The 21,416-nt window shown below is 45.3% G+C and overlaps 1 protein-coding gene across 2 annotated transcripts; it reads right to left on the bottom strand.

The window, feature by feature from the left end:
- Window positions 1–1,904: 1,904 nt before the first annotated feature.
- tnpo3 (transportin 3) lies at window positions 1,905–20,310 on the bottom strand. 2 transcript variants are annotated; one of them, XM_084039134.1, is made up of 23 exons: window positions 20,073–20,310; window positions 15,365–15,565; window positions 15,133–15,206; window positions 13,985–14,141; window positions 13,543–13,686; window positions 11,799–11,974; window positions 11,573–11,711; window positions 10,098–10,244; window positions 9,839–9,946; window positions 8,663–8,754; window positions 8,382–8,521; window positions 8,048–8,239; window positions 7,873–7,964; window positions 7,695–7,771; window positions 7,547–7,607; window positions 7,250–7,390; window positions 5,787–5,903; window positions 3,805–3,899; window positions 3,549–3,705; window positions 3,300–3,467; window positions 3,103–3,215; window positions 2,716–2,798; window positions 1,905–2,518 (listed from the first exon to the last, which is right to left on the bottom strand). In XM_084039134.1, the coding sequence occupies exons 1-22, from the start codon at window positions 20,190–20,192 to the stop codon at window positions 2,738–2,740; spliced, it is 2,772 nt and encodes a 923-aa protein (XP_083895260.1). In that variant the 5' UTR covers window positions 20,193–20,310; the 3' UTR covers window positions 1,905–2,518; window positions 2,716–2,737. The 2 variants fall into 2 exon arrangements, with proteins under 2 accessions (XP_083895260.1, XP_083895261.1); XM_084039135.1 differs by having other exon boundaries at window positions 11,799–11,971.
- Window positions 20,311–21,416: the final 1,106 nt, after the last annotated feature.

The raw sequence follows: 21,416 nt of genomic DNA, 5'->3' as shown, positions 1-21,416 counted from the left end.
AACCCCAGACCAGGTCCAACATCCTGCGGTGGAGCCTTGAAGGATTACTGGGACCCGGATAACAGAGAACCTCCACAGATGTACTTTTACACTGTTGTACTCTTACTTTTATTGCAGTACTTCTTCTAGCTGTGGGATCTTCGGGAAACAGGACTCATGCTGCTTTACGTGGTGTGGGAATTATTACAACAAACGGACTATAATAAGCGCGGTGCATTAGTATTAACATGACTTTTTTTCCCCCAACACGCAGTTAACAGCCAGCATGACGTCATCCGCCGTTTGTTTCACTGAGGTTTGACAACGAAGCACGTGAACGTCACACTCTTGTAATTCCGATTGCTCAGGTGGGAAGTGGGATCTTCCGACTTGAACATGAAGGCAGCATCACGGTGTAGATCACTCCGCTCCGGTAGGAGGCGCTTTTCACTCTGCTTAGCCGAGCTGCCATTTAACAGAAGAGAAGAAGTCAAGTCATCTTTATTTATGTAGCACCTTTTGTACATAAAAGTACAGCCCAAAGTGCTTTACATTAAAATAAAATAATTTAAAACAAATCCTTTTAACATCCCCACTCCCTCATTCATGTAACACACACACACACACTACATTGATACACATTATCTGTGTGTATGTTAGAATCACCAGTTATTAAAACCCTGTTGTAAGTTGAGTGTAAAATTGATAAAAGTTCAGAAAACTCACTAATAAAAGAGGGGTGGTGCTTGGGTGGTCTATAAATAGTCACATCAAATCACTGACTGGAGACTGGCGAATGGAGGAGACGGGACTCGAACCGCCAACCTTACGAATGGAGGCCCTCTACCTCTGAGCCACATCCGCCCCACGGCAATCATTGATGACATGACGGCTGTGTCTGTGTGCATTATCTCCCATCTTTGTCTTTCATAGACAAACTGGACAAACTTAGTAGTGGAAATATCTTAGATGCATTATATGCATATCACTTATGTGTATACACACATATATATTTCACATGATGCATTATGACTAAGAGTCTTCGGTTCCAGAACGGCAGTTCTGAATTAGTTCAATCATCTCTGAGGATGTAAACTCTGAGTTAGGCGCGTGCCTGCCGACTCTACAAAGCCATCATCAATGGAGCTCCGATACTACAGGTCACCATGGCAACCGGGAGAGTTATTAGATATGAATGAGTGTTTATGGAGAAAACGAGCTCATCCTTAGAAAGCGGAGCAACGTAACTGCAGTAAAGGAGAGACAGTTGTCGTGGCGGACATTTACGGCTCGACTTAATGTGTATAACTGAATGAAACAGTCGATTGGTCTAAAGGTGATAAGTCTTTATTCTCAGCCATGGAGCGGGACACTGTGGTGTAACGGTTAGCAACGCTGCCTACGGTGCAGGCGACGGGGGTTCAAATCCCTGTGGTTCACAACGTAGCGCAGTGAACTAATAATCATCTTCATCTAGGTGTAATCTGGAGCCGTATCGATGGTTGACGAGGGAAAGGACGGCATTTTTTGTTCAGATTCCGGAGAAAGGCGGAGACATGTTGGAGAAACTCAGGGTTAGCAAACCTGCCAGCGAGCAGGTTAGGTTCACAGAGTCAGTTACCACGGTAACCAACCTAAAAGGTTGAGTTACCTCTCTTTGTGGAACGGAAAACTCAGAGTATCCCTCTTCTCAGGGTTAACAAACTCAAGTTTAACTAAACCTGCTTTCTGGAACGGGCCCCTGGTCTCCGAGCAGCCTGCTGGTCTCTCTGCCTCGACTCCTCACAAGAACCAGCTCCAACAGTCCAGAGACTCGGTTCCAGACCGGCAACTCTCAAGCACTTACCTGACTTCTGGATGTTCACCTTTCACTCCTCCTGACACACAACCGGACGAGTAAAACACTGATGAAGACATGTTTGTTGTTTCAGTTGTTTTCTGTTTATTGTTTACAACAAGGCTACATCACCGATGATGTCATGGTGTCAGTCTCTCTGTCATTAGCCAGAGTTCACTCTGTCTCACTTTGTGGAAAACAACTAAAAGTCAACCAAAGTTAAAAAGGTCAAAGGTGACGCCAAATCCTCCAGCATTACACCTCTACAGGCAGCCGCTCAGCCAAGAGCATCATGGGAAATCTTTTGGCTCTTTGTATGGCACGGACAAAAAAACATCACGACCAAACTCCCAAAAATAAATCTTCTCTTAAAAACTGTTGGCCAGGCACATCCTCTGATTGATTACTGATGAAGATCCAACAGGACTGATCCGCATCAGTTCACTTAAGTCAACTCCTCCTAGTCCTGACCCCACCCACCTGCTGGACCTGACCCCGCCCACCTGACATCTGCTGCAGGTGAGGTGGGGGGTCCGGGTGGAGGGGTCCGGGTGGAGGACTCAGTGGTCACTCAGTCAGTCCTTCAGAGTGACTCGTCCTCACATTCAAAGTTCTCGTCCTGGTCTTCGTCCCTTTGGATCCTCGTCTGCAGTCGCAGCTTTTTGCCGTCACCTCTGAATGTTGGTCAACAAAAGATTTAACCTGAAGAAGAGAAGGGTTCACTTCTAACATGGTTCATTTTCATCACACTGAGGAAGAAAACCTTCATTTCAACAGTAAATGGAATAGATGACGTACAGTTCATTCATTAGAGCATGCTTGTTCCATTAAGGAACATTCAGAGCCCTGTTGTGGGCAGTTACCTGCTGGTGTGTGTGTGTCAGAGAGAGAACAGTTACCTGGTGTTTGTGAAGGGTGCAGCTATCGGAACAGTCTGGTGAACTCTCTGATGGCCCAACACACCTGTTTACACTCCTCAGCACTGAAGGGAAGAAGTGGGAAAGCTGTCACAGTAAGTTGATGGTCGGTGTGTTCAGGGAAACGCAGATCCACACTTTTCTGTGTTCCACATTTAACCAGACACCTCACATGCCATACTGTTCAACATGTTCCTAACGTCACGCGTCCCTGAACGCCTCACGGTCACCCTTCTTCTCTTCAACCAATTTAACTGCTGCTTCCCAGAACTTTTAACAACCGTCCGTAAAAAAAACACTTGAACACAAGCTTCTGGTCTCCTGCTCTTGTTCTCAGAGAACATGCTTTCAGTGTTGCAGTAGTCTCACCTGGTGACCTGCTTGTGGAAGTCAGTCAGCTGTTTGTGAGTGACAGTCACAGCTCCTCCTGACGTCTCCTTCGGTAAACCTTTCAGAGCATTTTCCAACCAGCGACAGAACGTCTGCAAAGAGGAGACAGACTTTAATCTCACCTGAGGAGCGAGCGTGACTCACCTGGGCAGGTACACACAAGTCTTTATACTCACAGGTCTATCAAACACCATGACCTCCCACAGCACCTCTGCCACGTCCGGCAGCGTGTACGGCGGCAGACAGAAGCAGCATGAATGCATCAGCTGACTGACGAGCTGCTGGCCGTGCTGCTCCATGGCCTGACCAATCAGCTGCTTCCTCAACTCAAAGTCCTCCTCATGCTGCAGAGGACAGACATTATACCGTGTGTGTGTGTGTGTGTGCGCATAATATATATTAACATCTTATTTCTGCTGACTCACGTCATTGGAGACCCCAGTGTGGATCAGGTCTCTGACGAACTTCATCACGCTGCAGTTGGCGTCTCGGTGGTCCAATGAGGCGGCGGCGATGGCGCACTGGATGATGTGGATGATGATGCTGCTGCTGAGTAAAGTGACGGGACTCCTCTGGACAAACCTGAAGAGAGAGAGAGAGACAGGTAGACGTCCTCCCGTAGAGGAGGTTCCCGATTCTAATCTCAGTCTACAAATGTGTTTGGATGAAACCTGCACTCACCTGGTGGCCAATCTGAACAGGTCGTCTACAGTGTCGGGGTGATTCCTCAGGCCGTTCTGCTGCTCCAACAGCTGGAAGGTTGGCATACACAGAGCCTAGAGGAAGAGGAAGACCATCATCATCGTCTACCTGTTCTACGGTGTGTTCATGGTGGTACCTGTTCTACGGTGTGTTCATGGTGGTACCTGTTCTACAGTGTGTTGGTACCTGTTCTACGGTGTGGTGGTACCTGTTCTACGGTGTGGTGGTACCTGTTCTACGGTGTGGTGGTACCTGTTCTACGTTGTGTTCATGTTCTACGGTGTGGTGGTACCTGTTCTACGGTGTGTTGGTACCTGTTCTACGGTGTGGTGGTACCTGTTCTACGGTGTGGTGGTACCTGTTCTACGGTGTGGTGGTACCTGTTCTACGTTGTGTTCATGTTCTACGGTGTGGTGGTACCTGTTCTACGTTGTGTTCATGTTCTACGGTGTGGTGGTACCTGTTCTACGGTGTGTTCATGTTCTACGGTGTGTGGTACCTGTTCTACGGTGTGTTGGTACCTGTTCTACGGTGTGGTGGTACCTGTTCTACGGTGTGGTGGTACCTGTTCTACGGTGTGGTGGTACCTGTTCTATGGTGTGTTGGTACCTGTTCTACGGTGTGGTGGTACCTGTTCTACGGTGTGGTGGTACCTGTTCTACGTTGTGTTCATGTTCAACGGTGTGGTGGTACCTGTTCTATGGTGTGGTGGTACCTGTTCTACGGTGTGGTGGTACCTGTTCTACGTTGTGTTCATGTTCTACGGTGTGGTGGTACCTGTTCTACGGTGTGTTCATGTTCTACGGTGTGTGGTACCTGTTCTACGGTGTGTTGGTACCTGTTCTACGGTGTGGTGGTACCTGTTCTATGGTGTGGTGGTACCTGTTCTACGGTGTGGTGGTACCTGTTCTATGGTGTGTTGGTACCTGTTCTACGGTGTGGTGGTACCTGTTCTACGGTGTGGTGGTACCTGTTCTACGTTGTGTTCATGTTCAACGGTGTGGTGGTACCTGTTCTATGGTGTGGTGGTACCTGTTCTACGGTGTGGTGGTACCTGTTCTACGGTGTGGTGGTACCTGTTCTACGTTGTGTTCATGTTCTACGCTGTGGTGGTACCTGTTCTACGTTGTGTTCATGTTCTACGGTGTGGTGGTACCTGTTCTACGGTTGTGGTGGTACCTGTTCTACGGTGTGGTGGTACCTGTTCTACGTTGTGTTCATGTTCTACGGTGTGGTGGTACCTGTTCTACGGTGTGGTGGTACCTGTTCTACGTTGTGTTCATGTTCTACGGTGTGGTGGTACCTGTTCTACGGTGTGGTGGTACCTGTTCTACGTTGTGTTCATGTTCTACGGTGTGGTGGTACCTGTTCTACGGTTGTGGTGGTACCTGTTCTACGGTGTGGTGGTACCTGTTCTACGGTGTGGTGGTACCTGTTCTACGGTGTGGTGGTACCTGTTCTACGTTGTGTTCATGTTCTACGCTGTGGTGGTACCTGTTCTACGGTTGTGGTGGTACCCGTTCTACGGTGTGGTGGTACCTGTTCTACGGTGTGGTGGTACCTGTTCTACGGTTGTGGTGGTACCTGTTCTACGGTTGTGGTGGTACCTGTTCTACGGTGTGGTGGTACCTGTTCTACGGTGTGTTCATGTTCTACGGTGTGGTGGTACCTGTTCTACGGTGTGGTGGTACCTGTTCTACGGTGTGGTGGTACCTGTTCTACGGTGTGGTGGTACCTGTTCTACGTTGTGTTCATGTTCTACGCTGTGGTGGTACCTGTTCTACGGTTGTGGTGGTACCTGTTCTACGTTGTGTTCATGTTCTACGGTGTGGTGGTACCTGTTCTACGTTGTGTTCATGTTCTACGGTGTGGTGGTACCTGTTCTACGTTGTGTTCATGTTCTACGGTGTGGTGGTACCTGTTCTACGGTGTGGTGGTACCTGTTCTACAGGTGTTTTTACCTGTAACATGTCGAGCAGTCCCTGTCTGCAACCCTCCTCCATGCCATACTCATCCACCAGAATGCTGCCCAGGTACAGGAAGCAGGAGTGTGGATACACCTGGTACACGCTCACCATCTGATGAAGACCATCACAACCATCAGGTGTAATTCATTAATATATGGACAGCAGGATTTACCAGGTGTTGTAGGTCTTCTTGTGGAGTGACTCATCAATAAGACTTAAAGGTGTTCACACCAAAGTCAAAGCCAGTTTGACCATGGGATCATTAGTGTTTATTGGAGTCACTCAGAGAGGAGGCGGGGCTTCCCCCCACGTAGACCCAGACCAGGCCCCAGGCCCCGTCTGTGTTCATGACATCATCATCACGACATCATCCAGAGGTGGATTTCACCAAGCTGGATTCACTGGATCTAGCAAGACCCACATGGGCTGGTTCACCACAGCTGGAGGAACCCAGGATAAAGTCTTTATCTGTGATTTAATATCAATAACCAGATCAAACTAGGAAATACTGACTAGATAAGTCTGAGGGGCGCCAGACAGCTCAGTGGTAGGGTTGGTTCACGAGCGACTGGCGAACATTTACGGGTGTCATCTCCATTCCCCTCTCACATTGTCCTACCTTAATTAAAGGCCAAAGAATGAACTTAAAGTCTGAGGTCAGGCTGTGTTAGGTCGGTCTGCAGGACGACGAGCCATCACCTTTTTAGCGCAGGGCTCGGCCCACCACCCACCTGGCCGGCTACCGGTTGTGTTTCTGGTGCTTTAACGATTCTGAACGACGACGCTCCGACAGTAAAGGCAGCGTTTCCAGTCTGGCGCTGGCCGTATAGTATAAAATACCAAGTATAAAATACTTGATGTGGATATCCGTACAACCGGAGACTGGATGCAGTGGTGGTGCAAGGGGAGCCGGGTGTTCCGGGCACAGCGACTTTCCGTACGGAAAAAAAAACGGTCGACAGTCATCTTCAAGTCACTACGCTCGATTGCTTTTTCCCAACAACATTCGCTGAAGAAGAGACCGGGGTCAGAGCCAATCAGAGACGAGGGCCCGCCCCTACTCGGCCTCTGATTGGCTCAGACCGTGGTGAGTCTTCTGTATGCTGTGGGGAAAAAAACATTTGGCTGCACACAAACAGACCAGCTAATGTGGGGCGCACCGGTGCGACCGAGCATGTGACTAATTGTGGTCGCATGTGTGCCCAAATGGAGTCTTTGCATGGACTTTCTATTTGTAATAACTGAGACAAACATTTATTTGTGAGCCTTATACATTAAACTGTGATTATTCAAAGGGGTGGAACTCTTGTACAAGCCCATTGGGCTACGTTCCCTCCTTGCACCATTTGATGTTAATGTGTGCAAAATCAATAAATAAACATTCACTTTGCATTTGGGATGGACACAGAATTACATCACTGACGTCAGAGAAATCAACCAGTCCAGGTGTGTCTCACCTGAGTGACGAGCGGCTGCAGCAGGGAGGCGGAGCCTTTCCCAACACACCGTACAGCGAACCTGAGACAGCGACAGCATCGCTCCACAATCCTGTTATCGGCCTGATGAGTGTTCAGAGTGTCAGACAGCACCGGCCAGATCTAAAAGAGAGTCACATGACCAGTCACATGACAGGTAAAACGTATCAACACATCCCATCTACAGGTAGGTCACGTGATTAACCTTATTGATTCATAAAATACTTGATGTGGATATGACACTTCCAGGAAGAATTGAGGTGCGTTCAGGTGTTTTACCTCCTGAATGACTTTCTGACACGGGTGACTCTGTCCATTCTCTACTATTGGGTTTGTATGTCTGTAGAAAATAAACAAGCAAGGTGTTCACTGTCTGCTGCTTCGGAAGTCTCAATAAAGTTTGAAACTTGACTACAGGTAAGCTCACCTGAAGATAACAGCCAGTCTGTCAAGCCAGACTGTAGGATCAGCCGATTTACCATTTGTGGATTCTTCAGCCAAAAGCTGAAAGAACAAAAGACAGTTTGAATGTGGGCTTTCATTTTGGGGGACAGACAGGTCAAGGTTTCAGACAGGTGAGGGGTAAGTAAGGTGCGGGGGCATACCTTTTTTAAAGCCATGACCTGAACAGCACAGAGATCACTCAGACACTCTGCAATCTTCTCCAGAGGAAGACGAGCCAGGACCAGAGCTGTACCTGTACAGGGAAATAAGCTGTGTCATCAACGTTCCACCCCTAAGGACCAGGACTACAGGCGTGGTCCCGGGGTCCTCACATACCTTTAAGCAGCCCTACGGCGGCCTCCGTCGACAGGGCGAAGGAGTCGAGGGCGCGGGCGATGTCCAGCAAACCCTGGAAGTGTTGAGCCATGTGATCTCTGCACACCGAACAGATGTTGTGGATCGCCTTCGCTGCTGCTGATGCCAGAGGTTTCTCTCTGAGGCCTTTCATTAGGTAGTTCAACACCAGGTCTGACAGGAAGAGGAAATACAAAATAAAAGTCCACCTCACAGTCAGGTTTCTCTCTGAGGAAGTTCAACACGGGTATGAACACAGAGTGAACACAGGCTGACCCACAAGCAGCAGCAGCAGTTTAAAATTGTGAATTCCTACCCAGGAATCTGGGGTTTCTGTCCACGACCTCGCTCATCTCTCCCACCAGCTCAATGCTTGTGAAACGAACAGCCATATGGACGCTTTCAGGAAGTAACACCACCTGCTCCAACACCTCGGACAGCGTTGGGTTGTTCGCTCTGGAACATGAACACAAGCTCAGTCAGTTTCACTTTAAATGCAACGGACCCGAAGATGCCAGGAAGAACCGTGAACCAGCTTCTGGGCTCCCCTCCTGAAGATCAGCTTTTACATGATACAACCAAGACTCAGATACTCACGGATCTACACTTTTGGCAATCGCAGCCATGATGAACAGAACAGCTTCCGTCACCTCCCAGGAAGGGTTCCCTTCTTTTAGCGTGGAGTATAACTGAGGACAAACACAACCTCTTTTTAATATCAATTTAAACAAACAAAACCTGTTTTTAAGTACAATATAAGTGACAACAAATATCCTAGCCCTCATTTAAAATGCTGAAAATGAATCAGGAATTGCTCATCAACCACAAGGCTGTAATTGATATAGCTCAGACAATGCAGAGTATAAAATATGAATCTCAGAGGCAATCATCACCATTACGAGCAGTGATAGAACTGATCGACCGTCTTCAATGGTAATAATACATTTCATGAAAATTCCCTAACACACAACATGAGGCGGTCTCAGTATTTCAGCCATGTTTACATGACGACTGTTTACTGGGAGTTTTACTTCAAACACTAAATAATTTGACAGTTACATGTTACAAATAAATCACACAAAACATTGAAATAGTAATGAACACAATAAATATTGATGAATATTTATAATACTGAAGAGCTCCATGCTATAGAGGTAAGGGCTGAAAGATGTCTCAGAATCCTCGAGCTCAGGGAGAGCATTGACCTGTTGCCATCTGGTGGCCGTATTGAATCACTAAGAGCCAGGCGTCGGCTGAAGACAAAGTGTACATTTAGCCGAGATGTCCCCTGGCTGTTTGTCTTACTGCTAGAATGGAAGTATGGAAGTAAGTAATGGAAGTAAGTAAGACGCCAAAATAACATCTTGGTCAAACACCGACGAGAACATACATTTATCTCAGTGTGACTGCAAAATGTGAAGTCTAAATGAGACTGTTGACCATTGACAGTACCCGCCGTGTGTTGTGGTGCGAGGTGCGTTCAGGTGCATTAGAAACCATGGGATTTCTATTCAAACAAAGCAAGCACGTTATTGTAGACAGGTGCGAAATTTGTCTGGGATCTTTTGAACAGAGATTCTTGAGGTCCTTGTCTCAGTCGCTGTGAGGTATTCATTGTTCAGATGAACCTCCGAGGGATGGACTCTGAACTGGGACATAGCTAGAATAACATGCATATAGAGCATGTTCTGTTGTGGTTTCCTGTCAGGTCTGTCAGGTTAAACAGGTCAAAGCAGAATATGACTTCAAGGATAGGATTCAAACTGAAGTTACCTGAGAGAAACACTCCATAGATCCAACAAGAAAAATGACGTCTTTAACAAGGTCAGAGACCCTCATCCTGAACTCCCCAAAATCATCGGTGTCCTCTGGGATTCCCTCCTGTTGGTTCAAAACAAGGAGTTCACATTTCATCTACAACATAATTAAAACAAAGTGGATGTGAACAGGATCTGTCTCATAGTAAACCAAGACTAGTTCCTGGTTGAGGATTTCATCAGTTCCAGAGGGTAGACCAGATCAAGTGACTTACATGGTCTGGATCCAGTTGACAGTGTCGGGCCAAACTGTGCAGCAGTCTCTGGATGTACGGTCTGAAGATTGTGTGAAGAGCTGCATCATTTATTTTATATAGATGTTCTCCAAGACGGTACCAGAAGTTAAAGGAGATCTCCACTACCTGGATAAGAACAAAGATCACATAATACTGAGTGTTGTGGTTGTTTTGGTAACTCTTACTGAGAGTGTTGGGGTTGTTTTGGTAACTCTTACTGAGAGTTAGGGTTGTTTTGGTAACTCTTACTGAGAGTGTTGGGGTTGTTTTGGTAACTCTTACTGAGAGTTAGGGTTGTTTTGGTAACTCTTACTGAGAGTGTTGGGGTTGTTTTGGTAACTCTTACTGAGAGTTAGGGTTGTTTTGGTAACTCTTACTGAGAGTGTTGGGGTTGTTTTGCTAACTCTTACTGAGAGTTAGGGTTGCACGGTATACCGGTACTAATTTGGTACCGGGGTACTGAGGCATTTAAAACGGTACTATATTGCATTTGGACGGGACCGGTACTTGCAGGGTTGTAACTACAGCTGAGAGGACGAGGAGCGAGCCGCAGCTTGGGGAGATAAAAAGAAAAAGTAAGCAAGCCGGAGGAAACAGCTAGCAAGTTAGCGAGCAACGTGGACTGGAGCAACAAACGGAGCAGGAGGAAAGCTTGGAGAGAGCGCGAGAGAGGGAAGGAGAGGAGAATGGCTGCTGCACCCGTCACCACGCCGCAACTTGTGGACAAACCAGGGTCGCGAAGTGCGATATGGCCGTACTTTAGCTTAAAACAAATGCTTAAGGCGAGGCCGTTAACGCCGATGCACCACTGTGTAAACGGTGTTTAAAAACATGCATGGCTAACGGCGGAAACACCTCCGACTTATCCAAACACCTAAAGGACAAGAACCCAGACCTGCACACTGACCTCAGGGAACGACAGGTCATTTACTCAGGAAGAAAAGCCACATTCAGTGCTAAAAGCAAGCGCCACCCCCCTTCACTCTTAACAAAAGTAGCTCTGGAAGAAAAAAAAATAGAGCTGGTTTATTGATATTATTATATTATATTATTATATTTTGTATTATATTATTGTATTTATATTTTCACAGTGATTTTTAAACTTTTTGCCATATATGTAGCCATGCTGATTTACAATAAATCTGAAGTGGTCCCAAATTTTTTCCAGAGCTGTAAAATGCATACATGCATTATTTTAAAATTGTGTGCATTAGAAAAGCTTGTCTTTGTGGTATTTTATTTTATTTACTGATTAATATGTTATTGTTTTAAGATTTTCTATTAAAATAAAGTCAGTAGTGACATTATTTGCATTCTCTTTTTATTTGAAAAAGTATGGAAAAGTGCTGAGGTTGTTGCAGTTATGGGTGGATCTCTTAATGAGGGTATTGTGATTTTTTTTTCTTTTCTTTCTCGTACTAAACGTGTTGTGGTTAGGGTTAGGGTTTTCGTACCTCGTACTGCGGATGTCCTGCACAGATCAGAAGCAGCTCCAGTGTCCTCAGGTCTCCCATCCCCTGGCCTGGACTCCTGACTGTTGTCTCTAAAAATGTCTCACAGAGTTCGGTGAAGATCCTGCAGTAGTTCAGCACTCTGAGAGCAAAATCAAACATAAATGTCACTGACAACACTGATTGTACACCAACAACACAGCTGAACCAGTTTCCTGCGAGTCCTCACTTGTCGAGGTCTTCTCGGGCCACAGCCATGTGATACGCCGTCTCCAGTGTCAAGACGCCCTGGAAGAGCTGCAGTGCTAACCCCATGTTGGTCTCCACGTTTTCTATGGCGTAGAGGGCCGAGCAGACGCAGTCAGACGCCGCCTCGTGGAGATTGGTTGAGGTTTCATCCCTCTGCTGTGGAAACATAGAACACGTTTGTGACTGCTCTAGCCAGCCGGTCAATCAGGACATTCGTCACAAAATTGGGTATAAAAGCAGCTCAGATCGCTGCTCGACATTCCTTCCTGTTATAAGAATTTTGTATAACCTCATGTCTTAAAGTTTTCTTTGTTCAGGTTACAGCTTTATGTGTTGAACTGTTTATTACTTTAGTATCCCCATAGCTGACCTAAATGTTATCAGAGGCCTGGTAGTCATGATGTCTTGTTCTACATGAAGGTTAACTGTCAGTGACGCGTTATCTCCTGTGCCTTTAAAAGACTCAAGTCACAACAATGATTTGAGCACTTCCTCTGTAGCATCCTCACACGTTGTTGCATTGTAACTGCTCCTCTTGATCAAGATTAAAGTCAGACGTCGACTTTACTTATGTCTCCGATCTCCTCCTTGGGTGAATTTATTAGTTTACGGGAAAATTCTTCCACTTTTGCAACAAGAACAAAAATGAATGATTTGCTCACTGACTGCTCATCTCTACTGATGAAGTCACTTCAAGAACCTCTCAGTGCCCATCAAGCCCCAGCGCCCATCAAGTCCCAGCCTCATCGCTGTGACAGATCTCCCTGACCAAGCCGTCGACATCCCGCCGCTGCCTCTGCTCAGCCCTGCTGACATACCAGCCTCGTCTGCAGCCATGATGTCACCCACAGAATCTCAGCACCGACATTGCTTGCTGTGACCGCCTGCTTGTGATGACTACTGCAGCAAAGCGTGTTGGGCTGATCCTCCCAGAAGGAGATCAACTACCTCTCAGCACAGGTCCAACACCTGGGACTTATTTTAAAACCTCATCATCACAGCTAAGTCCAGACTGGAGTTAGTTACACACAGCCCGGTTGATCTTAATTCAGGATCAAGTGTAAGGGAAGAATCCCCCCCGACACATCAACAGGAGTATCAGTGGAGTATCGAGGGGTGGGTTTAAAGGGTGCAGGATCACAGACGGCTCAGCTGAAGACTAACTTCAGCCTCAGGGTGGAATGGTTGACCATAGTGCAGGTACTATGCCACCAGTGGTATCACTGGGGCTCCTGCACATGCCATACATGCAGAGATGGTTTTCCAGTCTTCATTTGGTTTAACCCAGTTCAGCCTAGTCCTGTCTGGATGGTCCAGGGTCCCTACTTCACGGCTCGAGTGTCCTGGTTATGAAGAAGGCTGACTAAGCTCTAGATGGTCAGGGTCAGTCTGGCTGGGTCAACACTGATTCATTAAACTCCACGACTGAACCTAAAGTCCAGTAGAGGGCAGAGCCTGTGTAACAAAGGTTACGATCTAGAAACTTTAGTTGTTGAAGAACTGGTGGGCCCTCTACCAGGGGCCCTGCTATGAAGACGGCTTGGGATGTCGAGCAGTGATGTGTGCTGGCTTACTAGGTTTCAGGACGTCCTGATTGGCAGACTACGTTCGGTTATTACAGGGTCACTCTGCTTAATATATTGTTGTGTTTAACCTTTAAATTATGCATAATGAACCACTGATGAGGAAGCAACCTGTCAAACAAGTAAGAGTAAGAACCTCACCAGGACTTGGAAAAGGACCATGATCAGCTGGTTACTGGCCATGAAGTTACTGTCCAGGACCCCCAGGTTGAACCAGCTCCCCAGACAGCGAAACACCTTGATGAGCATCTTCTCATCGTTACCAGCCTTCTCCACACACGTCATCTACAATACAAGAAGAGTTGGAGTTGATGAGGGAGGTAAAATATAAAAGACAAGTACCCTACAATACATCTATTCATAATACAAATAATCATAAAGATATAACGGTTATATCAGCCATGCACGTGGGGGGGGGCTGGCCCGTGTTGTCAGATCCAACAGACGAGCTCAAATTTCATAAATATAATATAGTTTAAATATCAAAGATAATACAGAAAGTATACATCATTAAGTTAATAAAGACTTTCTATATTCTGAAGTGAATAAAGTGTTTGTATATTATAAAAAAAGAGAAACGAACCAGTAAAGTGACGACGGTACTGGAGTAATACGCCAGATCCTCGATGATTTCTGTCCGACGATTGGCTCCGATTCGTAGAGACCGACTGTGAACTTCCTCCGGCAGCACAGTGAGGATCTCTATGAGGAAGGGCATCGAGCTGATGTCATTGTTGTACCTTAGGGGGACGAAGACACGGACAGGTGATTTTATGATCAGAAACCAATGGATTCTGAATCTCAATCAGAATATTTCTGGTAAAATAAATTAAAACATTTCATATGTTTTGAATAAATGAATTATTGCACTCGCATTAAACCAGTTCTTCAAACTGCACTACAGGTGTGAAAGTTTCAGGTAAACATACAAAGGGTTACAGGTAAACAAACAGAGGGGATCAGCTGACTGCTCTGGCAGCAAACTCTGCCGTATCTGTCTACAGTCAATATGGCAGTGTTACTACTTTTCATTAAGGCACATCGATGGAGCGCTCTAAAATCTTTAGGCGACACAAACCCAAGGAAATTTCCCTCATCGTCTTCTCACAGAACGTCATCTGGATTTATTATCATTTAGTGTGTTTTTGTTCTGGAAGCCTCTCTGACTCCCTGCTGCAGTACCACTCTCCACCTGAACCGTTACTGATGCACCGGCGGGGCACTGTTTTACAGAAACGCTCTTATTAAACACAGTTTAATGGGATATCTGGTTGCAAAAATCACATCAACTAAAGTATAGGGGACATCACATTACTGGATATAATGGACCCGTTTTAATAATTACATTTTTAATTAATAGGAAAACTTTTTTTTATCTGATGTTTGAAATTTTTGCCGTGGTAATGATTTCAGTATCGGTATCAAGATATTTAAGCAGGGTATCGAATATAGTCACTATATTCATGGCCGATAATGATAGCTTTTTGGTCAAATAATGGTCCATGTTTGATATTGAATCAGGACATCCCTAGTTGTAAGTATAAATAGTAAACAAATAAGTCCTAAAGTGTGTTCTGTTTCTTCATTCTGACAGCAGGTTTACTCCCCTGCACCTCACAGGTTTTTCTTCTTCTTGGATTTGGACCTGCCCCCCGCGGATGAAAAACTCCTAGGAGGAAACAGTGGACGGTCTTTGTTTCATACATTCAGTTGTCTTGTGTGAATTCTTACTTTTCTATGAGCGTGTGAACACATCCTTTCCATGAGGCCATCTGAAGAGCGAGATCTGCGATGGCTAAAGCCAGCTGAAAAATAAATAAATCAACAAAAACAGGTATTTTGATATATATTATTATATAGACATTTTCAGTGTCACTCAGGGTCATCAGGAGGATGTTGTCTTACTGTCACAAGAAAACAAACATTGGTGATACGGACTGTTGGAGCAAGTGACACAAGTTACCTGTGTGACGATGATGGGCGACAGGTCTTTGAGGTTCTGGATGTGGGTCAGTAGCGAGTCTCGCAGTGCATTGTGGGTCTCAGTTGGAAGCTCGAAGAAGGACGTTTGGATCTTCATTTTCATTGTCTGCGCAGCAAAATAACATGACTCCACATCCTGTTTGAGCTGCAGAAGCTGATCTGAGATCTCCCATGCATACATCTGTAGGACAGGAAGTGACATCACACATGAGCAGCTGACAGCCAACTGTTCATTTGTTCATCATTTCTGTGGATCATGTTTGTTTTGTAGATCACGTAAAACCTTAAAACAATCGGCTCATTGGGATCAATCATTATACTGAAAACATTGTGTAATACTACTACTACTACTACAACTCCTATTGATGAAAGTATAACATTATACTGAAAACATTGTGTAATACTACTACTACTACAACTCCTATTGATGAAAGTATAACATTATACTGAAAACTTTGTGTAATAGTACTACTACTCCTATTGATGAAAGTATAACATTATACTGAAAACATTGTGTAATACTACTACTACTCTCCTATTGATGAAAGTATAACATTATACTGAAAACATTGTGTAATACTACTACTACTACTCCTATTGATGAAAGTATAACATTATACTGAAAACATTGTGTAATACTACTACTACTACTCCTATTGATGAAAGTATAACATTATACTGAAAACTTTGTGCAATACTACTACTCCTATTGATGAAAGTATAACATTATACTGAAAACTTTGTGTAATACTACTACTCCTATTGATGAAAGTATAACATTATACTGAAAAATATTATTCTCCCACTGTAGCTGTAAGAAAACTGAGGTATATAACGTGTGACAGCGGTCGCCGTCGTGAGACTGAGAATGGTTACCCCACTGTGAGAAACCAGGAATAAAGAAGTGAGGCGAGAGGAACCAGGAAGAGAAGTAAGGAGAGAGGAACCAGGAAGAGAAGTGAGTAATCAGGAAGAGAAGTGAGTAACCAGGAAGAGAAGTGAGGAGAGAGGTACCAGGAAGAGAAGTGAGGAGAGAGGAACCAGGAAGAGAAGTGAGGTGAGAGGAACCAGGAAGAGAAGTGAGTAACCAGGAAGAGAAGTGAGGAGAGAGGAACCAGGAAGAGAAGTGAGTAACCAGGAAGAGAAGTGAGTAACCAGGAAGAGAAGTGAGGAGAGAGGAACCAGGAAGAGAAGTGAGTAACCAGGAAGAGAAGTGAGGAGAGAGGAACCAGGAAGAGAAGTGAGGAGAGAGGAACCAGGAAGAGAAGTGAGTAACCAGGTAGAGAAGTGAGGAGAGAGGAACCAGGAAGAGAAGTGAGTAACCAGGAAGAGAAGTGAGGAGAGAGGAACCAGGAAGAGAAGTGAGGAGAGAGGAACCAGGAAGAGAAGTGAGTAACCAGGTAGAGGAGTGAGGAGAGAGGAACCAGGAAGAGAAGTGAGTAACCAGGAAGAGAAGTGAGGAGAGAGGAACCAGGAAGAGAAGTGAGTAACCAGGAAGAGAAGTGAGGAGAGAGGAACCAGGAAGAGAAGTGAGGAACCAGGAAGAGAAGCGAGGAGAGAGGAACCAGGAAGAGAAGCGAGGAGAGAGGAACCAGGAAGAGAAGTGAGGAACCAGGAAGAGAAGCGAGGAGAGAGGAACCAGGAAGAGAAGTGAGGAACCAGGAAGAGAAGTGAGGAGAGAGGAACCAGGAAGAGAAGTGAGGAACCAGGAAGAGAAGTGAGGAGAGAGGAACCAGGAAGAGAAGTGAGGAACCAGGAAGAGAAGCGACGAGAGAGGAACCAGGAAGAGAAGTGAGGAGAGAGGAACCAGGAAGAGAAGTGAGGAACCAGGAAGAGTAGTGAGGAACCAGGAAGAGAATTGAGGAACCAGGAAGAGAAGTGAGGAGAGAGAAACCAGGAAGAGAAGCGAGGAGAGAGGAACCAGGAAGAGAAGCGAGGAGAGAGGAACCAGGAAGAGAAACGAGGAGAGAGGAACCAGGAAGAGAAGCGAGGAAGAAGATACCCCTTTTCCACCGAGGCATTTTGAGGGCCGGTTCGGAGCCGGTGCCCAATCGCGAACCAGTTCTTCCTGTTTCCACAGACAAAGAGCCGGCTCTCGGCCTGGAAAACTGGTTCCCGAGCGGCCCCAACTCTTTGCTGGGCTGGAACAGGGCCCGGCTTACGTTAGGGGCTGGGGGCGGGGTTAACGCTCGAGGAAACGGGGGAAAATACGCCGCTGCGGAGTTTTACTAACGTTACTGTTCCCGGTAAGTTTCACTTTTAAAATGTTTCACCTCGTTGCAAACCAACGACACATTTCTGTTTAGTTTACCAAGCTAGTGATTACGTTCGTAACAGCAGCAACTAGTGGCTATGCATCCTCGGGTAATGTAAGCTGACCGGCTAGCTAGCCAGCTAGCGTGATATTGCTAACAACAACGTTAGCATGCCACTTTCTGACTGCCGTTGGCTCACTAAACGTTACCAACTACCAACGTGACTTAACATCTGTGTTCGCAGCGCCGTGGACACGTCTGTGATTAAACCGCTGTTCTCTGGTTTGTGTTTGTAGAGCTGTCGGACATCGGCGATATTGAACGGAGGTCCAACCTGCAGATGACTAAACATCAAACACTCCGATCTATTGATCACACACTGTTCTACACTTTAAAACATGTTGTGATTTTAGTATTTTATTGTTATTGTATTATTTACCAAAATAAACACTTTTTCTGAAGAGAAATGTCTGCTATGCTTGAAATTAGCGCTGCGGGGAAACCTCAGGTTCTCGGACAGTTCGCAAGTTGAAACAACTGCGAACCAGCACGGCACCGGCCCGGCTCTTGAACTAGGTTCGCGCTGGTGGAAAAGGGGTAAGAGAAACGAACTGGATCCCCGGTTGGACCCCCAGCTCCTACTGTCTGCACGGTGTCCATCAATGATACAATGGTCTCTTAACAAGCGTCCATACTCCGGATGCTGAGGGCCGTTAAATGTAAAGGTCAAAGTTAATGATTACCGTTTTTCCTACCGATCACATATCTAAACATAATCCTCGACCAGATTCTTTGCAGAGCTCTTCAGATTTTTTTAGAACGGGAGATTTATGAAATGTTTAAGGACATTTCTGTGTTGAAATAAAAGCTTATATTAAATCTGTTTAATATGTGAAATATGATTAAAATCACATGCCTTAGTCTACATATTTGTGCAATATTCTTATGCTTAATTTTCAGCTGCAGCCATTTTCTTTGTGTGTGTGTATGTGTATGTGTGTATATATATATATATATATATATATATATATATATTAAAAAATAGAGAGAAATCGACCGTTTCATTCAGTATTCACATTAATTCAGGCAGTAAATGTCCGCCACGCCAACTATCTCTACTTTGATGCAGTTACGTTGCTCCGCTTTCTGAGGATGAGCTCGTTTTCTCCATAAACACTCAGTAATATTTAATAACTCTCCCGGTTGCCATGGTGACTCGTAGTATCGGAGCTCCATTGATCATGGCTTTGTAGAGTCGGCAGGCTCAGAGGGTTTTCACTAAGCTACGTCATTATAATGCTGCTGATGATTGACAGCTGATTGACAGCTGATGATCGGCACCGGCAATTTAAATGTTGCCCTCGCAAGGAATTGTGGGTCGGCGTGATCCCCTTTCCTTTCGTAAAGGAAGGTCCGTTGCATCCTAAAGGAGATCCCAAAGGATCATTGGAGATCCTTTCCTTTGCATTTAGAGCATTCGAACGGCTCTCATCATGGCGGCCACTTGTTTACTTACGGGTCACTTCTTCAGTTAGGAACCTTCCTAAGAGAAGAAGAATACTCCACCGCAGCCAGGGGTTACATACCCACAGCTGATTGGACTAATTCAGAACAGTTCTGGAACCGAAAACTCGTTGCCGATCTCAGAGTTGGTCGACTCAAGAGTTCAGGGTTAGGTTGAGAGTTGGTTGAGCCTGCTTTCTGAAACGGGCCCCTGGTCTGAGTTTCAGCCACGCCCCGATACAAATACTTTGAAACACAAACGTGCATATGAACGCACCAACACAACGTGTTGTGTGATACCTATCTGTATTAATAAATATCCGTTGATACCGACAAACACACCGGGAGAACCGTTCCTGCTGCAACCGGTATTCTATTTAGTAAAGTTTTATAAGGGCGTTAACCGGAGAAAGACGTCGGTCAGCGGCCACTAACTTAATCTAGACTCGTTTGATGAAGTCAGAGAGCAAACTTTACTGTGACGTTAGCCATGCTAACGCCATGCTAACGCCATGCTAGCAGAGCTAGCCGTGTGCAGCAACAGTCGGGCCCGCTGAACTCCTGGGAGACTCGAACACAGAACCTCCCTGTGAATAAACACTATTTAATAATATTATAATTAAAACCACCGATTTATGTTGGCGTTATTAACAGAGAACAGGCAGCTAACGAAGCTACACATCCAGCTAACAGTTTGTGTTTTGATCCATTCATTTAGCTAGCTTAGCTTAGCTATGATGCTAACGTGAACCTGTGGTTCCTCTGAGACTGCGCAGTTCGGTTCAACTGTACTTTATTGAACAGGTAAAATGTTAAAACTCGATCCAGACAGACCGCATTAAATGGCCCTCAGAGAGTCCGGCCACCCCCTTCCCCTTCCCCTCCCCCCGGTCCCTCGCTCCGGTCTCCCGGCCTCTCCCATTTTCTTACCGATCTCTGGAGCTCTCCGAGCCACACCGAGGCTCGCTCCTTCCCGGCCGGATCCGGATCGTGGTACAGGGCCTGGACCGCCTGGTAGACCAGGGTCAGGTTCGGTTTCCCCCCCTCCATGGCTCGCGTCAGAAGCAGGGTTGAGATAAGGCTGAAAGTTAACCAACACTGCGGGTCTAAAAGAGTCCTACACGGTCTGTGTGTCGACCGCCATCTCGTACAGGATTCCCGCGTGCAATCACGATGATTTCTCGGCAAGAAACACAGACAGGCAGGAACATTAGTTCCGCTCTGTCAGGATGCTGCTGCTTATTAATATTATTAATATTATTAATATTGTGTTTTATGGCAGTTGGCATATGGGAACGCTTCACGGAAATCCATTAAAAAAACTAACATGTATCTGTTAACATTATAGGCTTATTTTAATAAGTTAATTTGATAACAAATAACAACAACAAACAAATTTAGATAGTAAATAGATAGTAAACAATGTTTCTCAATCTATGGTTCAAAGACCAGCAGAGGCCCTACACAGAGTCCTCATAGTCTTCAGTATAGATCTATTCATTTACCCTTAATGATTGACTTAGTCATTAATGGAAACGAGGATAGCCTACATTATTATTATTATCATAATTATAAATATTATTATTATTATTATTATTATTATTATTATTATTATTACTCCCAGAGAGCTCCTAAATTTTTCTTTAAAAAAAAAAAATCCTAACACTTAAAATTAAAAGTTAAATTGGAGTGAGTCACCTTCAAACTGAGGTCATATCATACCCATGCTTCAAGAAAACTCACAGCCTGGTTATGATACAGCCCCGGCTCTGAAGATGGACAATCAAAATGTATCAGTTATTGATCAACTTTATCTCGATTCTTCCTCCCAGAGTCCAAAAACATGAATGTTTGATGACCGAATCATCTTCTCCTCTGTCATGTTTCAATGATGAAAACAGAAACTGAAATAAAGCAAAGTAATGAAAAGTTGGTGACATAAATCAGAATATTAAACATGTATTTAAATGTAGTGGGGGGGGGGGGGGGGGGGGGGGGGGTAGTGATAAATCAAACATTTAAACAAGACAAATGTGAATGAAATAAAACTAATATTTAAAATATAGAAACGCACCTTTACGAGTCTTATTGTCCTCTGAAGATGAGATGATAATCTTATGAGTAGAAAACTTAACTGGAAGGGTTTTAAAAGGGAGGCAGAGGTTTACGTCTTCATCCCAGATTAACCAGTTTAAACCAGTTTAGTCAGAGTGGAGATGTTTGTTTGGTTCTAATCTGGGGATCCGGTGATGTTTTCCAGGACACTCCGGATTG

This window comes from Eutrigla gurnardus (assembly GCF_963514095.1).
Source record: "Eutrigla gurnardus genome assembly, chromosome: 21".
In the NCBI taxonomy this organism is placed as follows: Eukaryota; Metazoa; Chordata; class Actinopteri; order Perciformes; family Triglidae; genus Eutrigla; species Eutrigla gurnardus.
Note: the sequence above shows the minus strand (reverse complement) of the source record. Positions and strands in the feature narration are given on the sequence as shown.